Raw genomic sequence first — 13,378 nt, forward strand, 5'->3', positions numbered from 1 at the left:
CTCGTGGCAGATATGAATAGCCCTTTGCTCTCTTATTTTTAAAGGAACGAAAGGGCTGCGGTTGAAAAGTCGGTGCCTTTTTCTGTTGGGGAGTGACTTGAGGTAGAAAGGTGGATTTCCCGGCTGTAGCCGTGGCCACCAAATCTGATAGACCGACTCCAAATAACTCCTCCCCTTTATACGGCAAAACTTCCATATGTCGTTTTGAATCCGCATCGCCTGTCCACTGTCGCGTCCATAAAGCTCTTCTGGCCGAAATGGACATAGCACTTACCCGTGATGCCAGTGTGCAGATATCCCTCTGTGCATCACGCATATAAAGAAATGCATCCTTTATTTGTTCTAACGACAGTAAAATATTGTCCCTGTCCAGGGTATCAATATTTTCAATCAGGGACTCTGACCAAACTACCCCAGCACTGCACATCCAGGCAGTCGCTATAGCTGGTCGTAGTATAACACCTGAATGTGTGTATATACTTTTTTGGATATTTTCCATCCTCCTATCTGATGGATCTTTAAGTGCGGCCGTCTCAGGAGAGGGTAACGCCACTTGTTTAGATAAGCGTGTTAGCGCCTTGTCCACCCTAGGAGGTGTTTCCCAGCGCTCCCTAACCTCTGGCGGGAAAGGGTATAATGCCAATAATTTCTTTGAAATTATCAGCTTTTTATCAGGGGCAACCCACGCTTCATTACACACGTCATTTAATTCTTCTGATTCAGGAAAAACTATAGGTAGTTTTTTCACACCCCACATAATACCCTGTTTAGTGGTACCTGTAGTATCAGCTAAATGTAACGCCTCCTTCATTGCCAAAATCATATAACGTGTGGCCCTACTGGAAAATACGGTTGATTCGTCACCGTCACCACTGGAGTCAGTGCCTGTGTCTGGGTCTGTGTCGACCGACTGAGGCAAAGGGCGTTTCACAGCCCCTGACGGTGTTTGAGTCGCCTGGACAGGCACTAATTGATTGTCCGGCCGTCTCATGTCGTCAAACGACTGCTTTAGCGTGTTGACACTATCCCGTATTTCCATAAATAAAGGCATCCATTCTGGTGTCGACTCCCTAGGGGGTGACATCCTCATATTTGGCAATTGCTCCGCCTCCACACCAATATCGTCCTCATACATGTCGACACACACGTACCGACACACAGCAGACACACAGGGAATGCTCCTAACGAAGACAGGACCCACTAGCCCTTTGGGGAGACAGAGGGAGAGTTTGCCAGCACACACCAAAAGCGCTATATATAACAGGGATAGCCTTATAATAAGTGCTCCCTTATAGCTGCTTTATATATATCAAAATATCGCCATAAATTTGCCCCCCCTCTCTGTTTTACCCTGTTTCTGTAGTGCAGTGCAGGGGAGAGACCTGGGAGCCGTCCTGACCAGCGGAGCTGTGAGAGGAAATGGCGCCGTGTGCTGAGGAGATAGGCCCCGCCCCTTTTCCGGCGGGCTCGTCTCCCGCTATTTAGTGAATCCAGGCAGGGGTTAAATATCTCCATATAGCCTCTGGGGGCTATATGTGAGGTATTTTTAGCCTTTATATAGGTTACATTTGCCTCCCAGGGCGCCCCCCCCCAGCGCCCTGCACCCTCAGTGACTGCGTGTGAAGTGTGCTGAGAGGAAAATGGCGCACAGCTGCAGTGCTGTGCGCTACCTTTAGAAGACTGCAGGAGTCTTCAGCCGCCGATTCTGGACCTCTTCTGACTTCAGCATCTGCAAGGGGGCCGGCGGCGCGGCTCCGGTGACCATCCAGGCTGTACCTGTGATCGTCCCTCTGGAGCTGATGTCCAGTAGCCAAGAAGCCAATCCATCCTGCACGCAGGTGAGTTCACTTCTTCTCCCCTCAGTCCCTCGTTGCAGTGATCCTGTTGCCAGCAGGACTCACTGTAAAATAAAAAACCTAAGCTAAACTTTTTCTAAGCAGCTCTTTAGGAGAGCCACCTAGATTGCACCCTTCTCGGCCGGGCACAAAAATCTAACTGGAGTCTGGAGGAGGGTCATAGGGGGAGGAGCCAGTGCACACCACCTGATCTGGAAAAGCTTTACTTTTTGTGCCCTGTCTCCTGCGGAGCCGCTATTCCCCATGGTCCTTTCAGGAACCCCAGCATCCACTAGGACGATAGAGAAATGACAGTTAGGAGCTGATTGGTTGGTACTTTATCTCTCCACATTACCTCTCTGCAGGCGTTGATGCATATGTCCCATAAACGTGCAGTAATACAGATAATGATTGGCGCTCGCTGCCGGCGCAAGTCTTACCTGAGAGCGACAAACCTGTCTGGTAGGTCATTGACCGAAGCTGCACCTCACGCTCTGTTGTTCTGCTGCAGATCGTATTTGAGGCATCAAAGGGTTCCCGGCCGCACTCGGCCATTGTCTCGCTGGATGATGTGAAGTACACCCCTGACGCGCTATGTAATGCGGAACAGGAGAAGACGGCAGGTAACGGGCAGAACACCTGGTATTGTGGGACGCTGTAAAATGTATTGTTACAGTCAGACTGATGTTACACAGGGGCTCACCTCCGGCCTGAGTCTGTGTATCTGTGACTTTATGCAGACGGCGCTACAATGACCTTCCATGGTGGACATCTGTGCATATGAATGTGCAAGGAACGTGGAGACCACATTCAGCATCTGTAGACGCTGTAATACCGTCTGGTACGCCTTCAGACACTCCCCCACCCCCCCTAATGTTTTCTTTCTCCCCTAGATTGTGCAGGGAGACGGAGCTAGCTCCGCCTCTGATGTGCTTTCAAAACCCTGTCCCCAGGTTCTGATTGGCCCACGGGCCAGTGAAAGAGCAGGGATGACCATCAGTGGGTGAAACCATCAATGGTCTTTCATTGCATAGTTTGGGGCCATCAATGGTCACTCGGTGCACCAACATTGATGATGAGCATACAGATGGCCATGCCTACTGTAAGCAATTACTTCAGCGACCTGCCTGCGACACTCCCATAAGACAGGCCGTCTCCGTGCATCTGACTGGCCACCGTTCAGCACATTATCAATACATATGTGATACAGCGCGTCTTTGTGCGCACACACTGTATCACAACATCGCTCAGGAAGGATGAAAATGAGCGACATCGTTCACTTTATCGGCAAATGTGTCTGCACCTCAAGACCTGCCCAAAAGGTGTACACAGAAGCCCTGTAGAGATGGTCAGCAATGCAGGGAAAATATGCTATATATAGATCGCAGCACACGCTACGCACTTAAATGTGACTTTATAAAATATAATAATAAACAAGTTCATGGATTACACAGTATATGGTTAGAAATGTCTATGTATCTGTAAGTAAAATGCCAACGCTTGTTCCGCCAGGTAAAAATAATTCAGGAACCATCTGGGCGATAGTCATCGGTGTGATCATCGCATTGCTGGTCATAGTATTGGGATATCTTCTGTACCGGAGACGCAAGAGGAACCTGGAGAGCGCTCCACCACTGCCGGGGCGATCCGAGGGAATAGAGGGTTTTGATAATGTGGTGTTTGAAGAGGTAATTTACCATTAGCAGGATGTTCTCTATGCACTGTACCCACGTCAGTGCGTGCCAGTGTAAGGCCTCATAACTGCTGCCATCTGGCGTTTTTATGCCCACTGGTAATTTTGCTTTTGGGAACATTGTGGCAGCATTGGGGATATTCTGAACGCTGCCTTTACGGCAAGTAACCATATTCTGGCATCTTAGATATACTCTTAGTAACTGCAAGTAACCATGCGAAACGCGTTGGTCTATGAAAGGCAGCTTCACTGGTCTTTTAACACAACACAACCATCAGTATCTATTATATGCTACATCGGAGCTGTATATGTCACGGGAATGCGTTTAGCATCCTAGCGGTGTGGGATGCTGGCGGTCATATGACCGATACCGGAACCCCGACACCACGCGGTAGACCAGCGCCAGAACACCGACAGCCGACATCCTGAATGTAAATATCTGCAATATAAAACATTGCCCTAATGTCTGGTACGGTTCCTATTTGCTCTGACCGTGTTGCTTACTGTATTTTCTCTCCAGAAACAAAACATCCTCTACGTAGAAAACAATACATGTTTTATGCCTATTTATGGATATATTCATCCAGAAACAAAAATGTTTTCAGCACTTATAACACAAATGTTTTCATTCACTTCCAGTTTGCTGTATACATGCTAAGTTAGCCTTTTTCATAAACTGAATTAGATTTTAACTGTTGGGCGGCATTACATCCGACCCCGAGTTCGGTGGCCGTGTGGGACTTATTATTTTTTTTTTAAAGGGGCAAACACTTACAAGGTATGGTTTTGCCTTGTGAATGTCCCTTTAAAAAAAAAAAAGAAAAAAGTAAGATTTTGGCAGGTTAAAAATAGCTGTCCACTGTAGTGGCCTCTTTGCATGAATGGGTTAATGTACTGGCCTGTACATACTCTTCTGCAGCTTTTAACGTAAAGTAATGGGGAGTTTGAGAGATAAAAACGAGTTTTATGGTAAGAACTTACCTTTGTTAAAACGCTTTCTGCGAGGTACACTGGGCTCCACAAGGATAGACATAGGGGTGTAGAGTAGGATCTTGATCCGAGGCACCAACAGGCTGAAAAGCTTTGACTGTTCCTAGAATGCATAGCGCCGCCTCTTCTATAACCCCGCCTCCCTGCACAGGAGCTCAGTTTTTAGTTAACCAGCCCAATGCAGTAGCAGGAAAAGAGACAACAACGGTTAGTAGCCACATACACCACACTCTCACGACAGGAGAAGTGTCAGCGGCTAATGCCATACCAACCCAAAGAAGCTAAGTGCATCAGGGTGGGCGCCTTGTGGAGCCCAGTATACCTCGCAGAAAGAGTTTTAACAAAGGTAAGTTCTTACCATAAAACTCGTTTTCTGCTGCGGGGTACACTGGGCTCCACAAGGATAGACATAGGGGATGTCCTAAAGCAGTTCCTCATTGGAGGGGACGCACTGTAGCGGGCACAAGAACCCGGCGTCCAAAGGAAGCATCCTGGGAAGCGGCAGTATCGAAGGCATAGAACCTTTATGAACGTGTTCCCTGAGGACCACGTAGCCGCCTTGCACAATTGTTCAAGGGTCGCACCACAGCGGGCCGCCCAAGAAGGTCCAGCAGACCGAGCAGAATGTATCGACACTTGCAGACGAGAAAGGAAGCAACAAATCCTGTCCTGAAGCTTCAGGACTTTCTCCTGAGACAAGAACAACCTCTGGTTGTGTGTGTCCAATAGCGCTCCCAGGTGCACCATACTTTGAGCAGGGACCAGGGAGGATTTCTTCCAGTTGATGAGCCACCCGTGGGCTTGTAGAAACCGGACAGTCATATCCAGATGACGAAGGAGAAGTTCTGGGGAATTTGCCAGGATTAACAAGTCGTCCAGATATGGCAGTATCCTGACCCCTTGACGGCGGAGTACCACCGTCATCACCGCCATAACTTTGGTGAAGACTCGCGGAGCAGTAGTTAAACCAAAAGGTAACGCCCGAAACTGGTAATGGAGGTTGCCAAACGCAAACCTCAGGTATTGCTGATGTGACGCTGCTATAGGAATATGTAGGTAAGCATCCTGTATGTCCAGGGAGACCATGTAGTCCCCAGGTTCCAAGGCCAGAACTATAGAGTGAAGGGTTTCCATACGGAACTTTGAAACCTTCACAAACCTGTTCAATGCCTTGAGGTTGAGAATTGGCCGGGAGGACCCATTCGGTTTCGGGACTAGAAACAGCAAAGAATAGTACCCCCGGCCCCTCTGCGCAAGAGGCACCTGTACTACGACTCCTGTATCCAGGAAGGTCTGTAACACCGAATGTAGAGTATTTGCTTTTGTCTGGTCCAACGGGACGTCTGTCCGGCAAAATCGATGAGGTCGTCGATTTTTGAAGGCTATGGCGTAACCTCAAGTGACGACTTCCCGTACCCAGGCATCTGAAGTGGTCTTCAACCATTCCTGGGTATACCCTAGAAGCCGGCCCCCCACCCTGGGATCCCCCAGGGGGAGGCCCGCCCCGTCATGCGGCAGGCTTATCGGTCTTGCAAGCTGGCTGACGGTCTGCCCAGGCTCTTTTGGGCTTTGGCTTACCAGGTTTGGAAGTGCGGGCCTGCTTGTTGTACACCTGACCTTTTGCTTTACCTGGAGGACGAAAGGAAGTACCTTTAGCCTTCGATACAGAAGGAGCGGTACTTGGCAGACAGGCAGTTTTGGCAGTAGCCAAGTCAGCCACAATCTTATTTAAATCCTCCCCAAACAGAATATCTCCCTTGAAAGGGAGTACCTCCAGGGTTTTTCTAGAGTCCAGATCCACAGACCAGGATCTCAGCCACAATATCCGGCGAGCCAGGACTGACGTAGTAGAGGCCTTGGCTGCTAGGATACCGGCATCAGAAGCCGCCTCTTTAATATAGTGAGAAGCTGTGACAATATATGACAAGCATTGTCTAGCATGGTCAGAAGTGATTTCAGCTTCTAACTCCAAGTCCCACGCTTCAATAGCCTCTGCAGCCCATGTTGCTGCAATAGTGGGCCTTTGTGCAGCACCTGTGAGGATGTAAATCGCTTTCAGACAACCTTCCACGCGTTTATCCGTAGGCTCTTTTAGAGACGTGACGGTAGTGACAGGTAGAGCTGAGGAAACCACCATCCTAGCCACATGTGAGTCTACTGGAGGAGGCGTTTCCCAATTCTTAGACAGCTCTGGCGCGAGGGGATAGCGAGCCAGCATCTTCTTTTGAGGCACAAACGTCTTACCCGGGTTTTCCCAGGGTTCCTGACGTATATCCACTAGGTGGTCAGAGTGAGGTAAAATTTGTTTAACCACCTTCTGACGCTTGAACCTATCTGGTTTCTTAGGAGGGACGGATGGCTCGGGATCATCCGTAATCTGTAAAATTAATTTAATAGCCTCCAAAAGATCAGGAACATCCACATGTGAACTACCCTCCCCATCAGCCGTATCGGAGTCAGAACCTGTGGGGTCAGTGTAAGTGCCGTCTTCATCAGACGAGGTGTCAGTGACAGCAGTGGATTGTGAGGAGACAAGAGCTCGCTTAGAGGACCCCTTGGACATAGGCGAGCGAGGGTCAGACTTTTTAGTAGTCAGGGACTGGTTCAACTTCTTCAATTGAGCAGATAAATTGTCCGCCCACGGCGGGTTAGCTGCAGGGACCACATACGGTTGCACCGGCATAGGGGGTCCCATAAGGGGTGTTAGTTTATTAACTAGCGTATGTAGAAGCGTGGAAAAAGCGGCCCACGGTGGGTCATTATGTACCTTCGTTGCCACAGTCCCACTGGGGGGCAAGGAGCCCCCAGTACCAGAGCCCACAGCTGCTTTATTCTCCTCATAGGGATCTGTGGCTTCAGCAACACCGGCAGTGTGTTCAGCCCTAGAACCGTTACCCTCAGAAGCAGACATGATATAACTTGCAGTATCAGGTAACAGTACAATTGTCAGCAGCACAATACCTCTTACCCAAACCCCTGCGCAGTGTAGTCAGCACAAGCAGAGATAAAGGAGAGATATGGTGACTAAAATCACAGAGAAAAATACGTATTAAAGCATATCTTTGTGTAAATCCTATATAAATATAAAACCTGACGCACCAAGCCCCCTCAGGTTATAGAATATAGGGATACCAAGTTGAGTGAAAGACACGAAATGGACACCACTCAGCAAGCTAATGCACACACAGATAGTCACAGTTTGTACAATGCAGAGGTTATTACTAACAATAATACTGCACTGCACTAGCTTATATAGCTATGTAGTCAGTAGATATAACACTGCACAGTAATAACTGGATGTATATCACAGGGTACTTGTACCAGAGAACCCTGACTAAATGCACTCTTTCTTAACTAACACTGTCTAAAAGGCAGGTAGAATACTTAAGTGTCATGTAAAGTCATAGCACTGACAACCAGGCGGCTTTACACAAGAGGATTTGCCCAAGCAGTCCCAGGAACAGTGTAGCTGAGAGAAATGGCGCCCAGACACTGACAGGGAGTGAGGGAGAGACAGATATGCAGCTCCAGGGCGGGAACATTTGAACATTTGCGGGAAATGGCGCCCTGGGGCTGGGGGAGAGGCTTCAGGTCTAAGCCTGCTGGCAAAACCACTGGGTACTGTGGGCTACTATTAAAATGGTTTTAAGGGAAAACCTGACCTGCACCCATGCCCTGGTGATCTAGTGGGATCGCCTGTACTGCCAGTGTCCACCGCCAGCACGCGGGGCCGGCCTCCCACTGACCCTGCCGGATCGCAATAAAGTACGGATCCCGCAAGCGGGACCCACTCACTAACTCCCGAAGCGCGGCCACGCGATCCCGGAGAGCCCCCGTCGTGTGTGCCTGACCATGAAGAAAACCGGAGCCTCCTGCTGTAGCTACCCGGCAACTAGGGCTCGGGAGTGTACAGCGCCGCTGGGGAGAGCTGGAGCTGCAGCAGTGAATGTCTCTGACATTTACACACCGCTGCTGCCCTTGTAGTCTTCACTTTTTCTTCAAAAAAGCTCTTCTTAGGGCTGCCTGGAGCAGCCCCTCTGTTATGTGCCTGCTATCTGTGGCACCAACTACAAAACTGAGCTCTTATGCAGGGAGGCGGGGTTATAGAGGAGGCGGCGCTATGCATTCTGGGACCAGTCAAAGCTTTTGAGCCTGTTGGTGCCTCGGATCAAGATCCTACTCTACACCCCTATGTCTATCCTTGTGGAGCCCAGTGTACCCAGCAGCAGAAATATCGACAGTCACAACAGGAGCACTGAACGTTCGAACCCGGCGTGCCACCTTACAAAGTTAGACAGTTTAGCTACTATATATGCTCCCACCACCGGCGATAAAAGGTTTAATCCCATTCTCCTGGCACACAACACACTAAACTCCCTGCATTGTACCCAAATGCAACAACCAGCCGTGTGTGGTGTCTCAGGACACAGGAGTAAATAATGCTGCTGGATGACAGAGGTAGAACTGAAAAGCTCAGAGAACACAGCAAACAAAACAAAAATGATACATTTAGTAAAAGTGGCAGGAAATCAGATATAGGCCAAAACGTTTGTGATCGCCATCTGTAAGCATTACTGGAATATCTGAAGGGGGAAGTTCTGGGACAGGTGGAGGAGTGCATTTAGTAAAACGGAACGGTGTGGATATTCTATGGAAGAATGCAATAAAATCAATATAAAGAAAAAAGGCACCCACCTTTAGAGGCAGTCTGACCATTGCTTAAAGGTTCTAGGCCCCCTTCCAATCCCATTACATGTGGGGCAGCAGGAAATGAACAAGTTTGTCCCTGCAAGGATAGCCTGTTCTTATAAGGGGTTCACTACGATATGCTGGCGGTCGGGCTCCCGGCGACCAGCATACCGGCGCCGGGAGCCCGACCGCCGGCTTACCGACAGTGTGGTGAGCGCAAATGAGCCCCTTGCGGGCTCACTACGCACGCCACACTATTTTATTCTCCCTCCAGGGGGGTCGTGGACCCCCACGAGGGAGAATAAGTGTCGGTATGCCGGCTGTCGGTATACTGTGCGCCGGGATCCCGTCAGTCGGCATACTGAAGACCACCCCTTATAAAACATAGAACATTTCACTCACCTAGTGGTAAGTAATGTACAGAGATGTCTGGCAATCACTATTTTATAGCAGGCTAACACATTGTATTTTAGAATACCATTTTCACCAAAGATATTACACTTTTAATAATAATAAAAATAAGATTTTAAACCTACCGGTAAATCTTTTTCTCGTAGTCCGTAGAGGATGCTGGGGACTCCGTAAGGACCATGGGGATAGACGGGCTCCGCAGGAGATATGGGCACTTTAAGAAAGACTTTAGATCTGGGTGTGCACTGGCTCCTCCCTCTATGCCCCTCCTCCAGACCTCAGTTAGAGAAGCTGTGCCCAGAGGAGACGGACAGTACGAGGAAAGGATTTTTGTTAATCCAAGGGCAAGATTCATACCAGCCACACCAATCACACCGTATAACTTGTGATAACTTTACCCAGTTAACAGTATGAACAACAATAGAGCATCAGATCAACCCTGATGCAACTATAACATAACCCTTATGTAAGCAATAACTATATATAAGTCTTGCAGAAGTAGTCCACACTTGGGACGGGCGCCCAGCATCCTCTACGGACTACGAGAAAAAGATTTACCGGTAGGTAAATCTTATTTTCTCTTACGTCCTAGAGGATGCTGGGGACTCCGTAAGGACAATGGGGATTATACCAAAGCTCCCAAACGGGCTGGAGAGTGCGGATGACTCTGCAGCACCGATTGAGCAAACAGGAGGTCCTCCTCAGCCAGGGTATCAAACTTATAGAACTTTGCAAAGGTGTTTGAACCCGACCAAGTAGCAGCTCGGCACAGCTGTAGTGCCGAGACCCCTCGGGCAGCCGCCCAAGAAGAACCCACCTTCCTAGTGGAATGGGCCTTGACTGATTTTGGTAACGGCAATCCAGCCGTCGCATGCGCCTGCTGAATCGTGTTACAGATCCAGCGAGCAATAGTCTGCTTTGAAGCAGGGGCGCCAATCTTATTGGCTGCATACAGGACAAACAGTGCTTCTGTTTTTCTGACTCTAGCCGTTCTGGCCACGTAAATTTTCAAAGCCCTGACCACATCAAGGGACTCGGAATCCTCCAAGTCACGCGTAGCCACAGGCACCACAATAGGTTGGTTCATATGAAAGGATGAGACAACTTTTGGCAGGAATTGAGGACGGGTCCGCAATTCCGCTCTATCCATATGGAAAACCAGATAGGGGCTTTTATGTGATAAAGCCGCTAATTCCGACACTCGCCTAGCCGAAGCCAAGGCTAATAACATGACCACCTTCCAAGTGAGATATTTCAACTCCACCGTTTGAAGTGGTTCAAACCAGTGGGACTTAAGGAAACTTAACACCACGTTAAGGTCCCAAGGCGCCACCGGAGGTACAAAAGGAGGCTGAATATGCAGTACTCCCTTCACAAAAGTCTGTACTTCAGGGAGAGAGGCCAATTCCTTTTGAAAGAAAATGGATAAGGCCGAAATCTGAACCTTAATAGAGCCTAATTTTAGGCCCAAATTCACTCCAGTTTGTAGGAAGTGAAGGAAGCGGCCCAGATGGAATTATTCCGTAGGAGCATTCCTGGCCTCACACCAAGAAACATATTTTCGCCATATACGGTGATAATGTTTAGATGTCACGTCCTTCCTAGCCTTTATCAGCGTAGGAATGACCTCATCCGGAATACCCTTTCCCGCTAGGATCCTGCGTACAACCGCCATGCTGTCAAACGCAGCCACGGTAAGTCTTGGAACAGACAGGGCCCCTGTTCCAACAGGTCCTGTCTTAGAGGAAGAGGCCACGGATCTTCTGTGAGCATTTCCTGCAGATCCGGATACCAGGTCCTTCGTGGCCAATCTGGAACAATGAGGATTGTTCTCACTCCTCTTTTTCTTACTATTCTCAACACCTTGGGTATGAGAGGAAGAGGAGGAAATACATAGACCGACCGGAACACCCATGGTGTCACTAGGGCGCCTACAGCTACTGCCTGAGGGTCTCTTGACCTGGCGCAATACCTTTGTAGCTTTTTGTTGAGGCGGGACGCCATCATGTCTATCTGGGGCAGTCCCCACCGACTTGCAATCTGTGCGAAGACTTCCTGATGAAGTCCCCACTCTCCTGGATGCAGGTCGTGTCTACTGAGGAAGTCTGCTTCCCAGTTGTCCACTCCCGGAATGAACACTGCTGACAGTGCTTGCACATGATTCTCCGCCAAGCGAAGAATTCTGGTAGCTTCCGCCATCGCCACTCTGCTCCTTGTGCCGCCTTGGCGGTTTACATGAGCTACTGCGGTGACGTTGTCTGACTGGATCAGAATTGGTTGGTCGCGAAGTAAGGTCTCCGCTTGCCGTAGGGCGTTGTATATGGCCCTTAGTTCCAGGATGTTGATGTGAAGACAAGTCTCCTGACTTGACCAAAGACCTTGGAAATTTCTTCCCTGTGTGACTGCTCCCCAACCTCGGAGGCTCGCATCCGTGGTCACCAGGATCCAGTCCTGAATGCCGAACCTGCGGCCCTCTAGAAGGTGAGCACTCTGCAGCCACCACAGGAGAGATACCCTGGCCCTGGGGGACAGGGTGATCAACTGATGAATCTGTAGATGTGACCCGGACCACTTGTCCAGTAGGTCCCATTGGAAAATCCTTGCATGGAACCTGCCGAAGGGAATGGCCTCGTATGATGCCACCATCTTTCCCAGGACTCGAGTGCAGTGATGCACTGACACCTGTTTTGGTTTCAATAGGTTCCTGACCAGAGTCATGAGTTCCTGGGCCTTTTCTATCGGAAGATAAACCCTTTTCTGGTCCGTATCCAGAATCATGCCCAAGAAAGTCAGACGAGTCGTAGGAACCAACTGCGACTTCGAGATATTGAGAATCCAGCCGTGTTGCTGCAACACCTTCAGTGAAAGTGATACGCTGTTCAGCAACTGCTCTCTTGATCTCGCTTTTATGAGAAGATCGTCCAAGTACGGGATAATTGTGACACCTTGCTTTCGCAGGAGCACCATAATTTCCACCATTACCTTGGTGAAAATTCTCGGGGCCGTGGAGAGACCAAACGGCAACGTCTGAAATTGGTAATGACAATCCTGTACAGCAAATCTTAGGTACGCCTGATGAGGTGGATAAATGGGAACATGAAGGTATGCATCCTTTATGTCCAAAGATACCATAAAATCCCCCCCTTCCAGGCTGGCGATGACCGCTCTTAGCGATTCCATCTTGAACTTGAACCTTTTCAAGTATAGGTTCAGGGATTTGAAATTTAATATGGGTCTGACCGAACCGTCCGGTTTCGGGACTACAAACAGGGTTGAGTAATATCCCCTTCCTTGTTGAAGCAGGGGAACCTTGACCACCACCTATTGAAGATACAATTTGTGAATTGCATTTAACACTATCTCCCTTTCCTGGGGAGAAGATGGTAGGGCCGATTTGAAAAACCGGCGAGGAGGCACCTCTTCGAATTCCAGCTTGTAACCCTGAGAAACAATTTCTATTGCCCAGGGATCCACCTGCGAGTGAACCCAGCTGTGGCTGAAAATTCGAAGACGTGCCCCCACTGGGGCGGACTCCTTTAGCGGAGCCCCAGCGTCATGCAGTGGATTTTGTAGAGGCCAGGGAGGACTTCTGTTCCTGGGAACTAGCTGTGTTGTGCAGCTTTTTTCCTCTGCCCTTACCTCTGGCAAGAAAGGACGCACCTCGTACTTTCTTGTTTCTCTGTGATCGAAAGGACTGCATTTGATAATGTGGCGCTTTCTTAGGCTGTGAGGGAATATAAGGCAAAAAGTTTGATTTACC

The 13,378-nt window shown here is 49.2% G+C and overlaps 1 protein-coding gene across 1 annotated transcript in view; it reads left to right on the forward strand.

Moving 5' to 3' along the window:
- MAMDC4 (MAM domain containing 4) overlaps nucleotides 1–13,378 on the forward strand; it is a 73,756-nt gene that overhangs the window by 57,472 nt on the left and 2,906 nt on the right. Inside the window, exons 27-28 of the mRNA XM_063938481.1 lie at nucleotides 2,347–2,458; nucleotides 3,348–3,523. Of these exons, the coding sequence (XP_063794551.1) occupies nucleotides 2,347–2,458; nucleotides 3,348–3,523 (288 nt within the window). The remainder of the gene's footprint in view (nucleotides 1–2,346; nucleotides 2,459–3,347; nucleotides 3,524–13,378) is intronic.

The sequence above is a fragment of the Pseudophryne corroboree genome, chromosome 8 (assembly GCF_028390025.1).
Source record: "Pseudophryne corroboree isolate aPseCor3 chromosome 8, aPseCor3.hap2, whole genome shotgun sequence".
NCBI lineage: Eukaryota > Metazoa > Chordata > Amphibia > Anura > Myobatrachidae > Pseudophryne > Pseudophryne corroboree.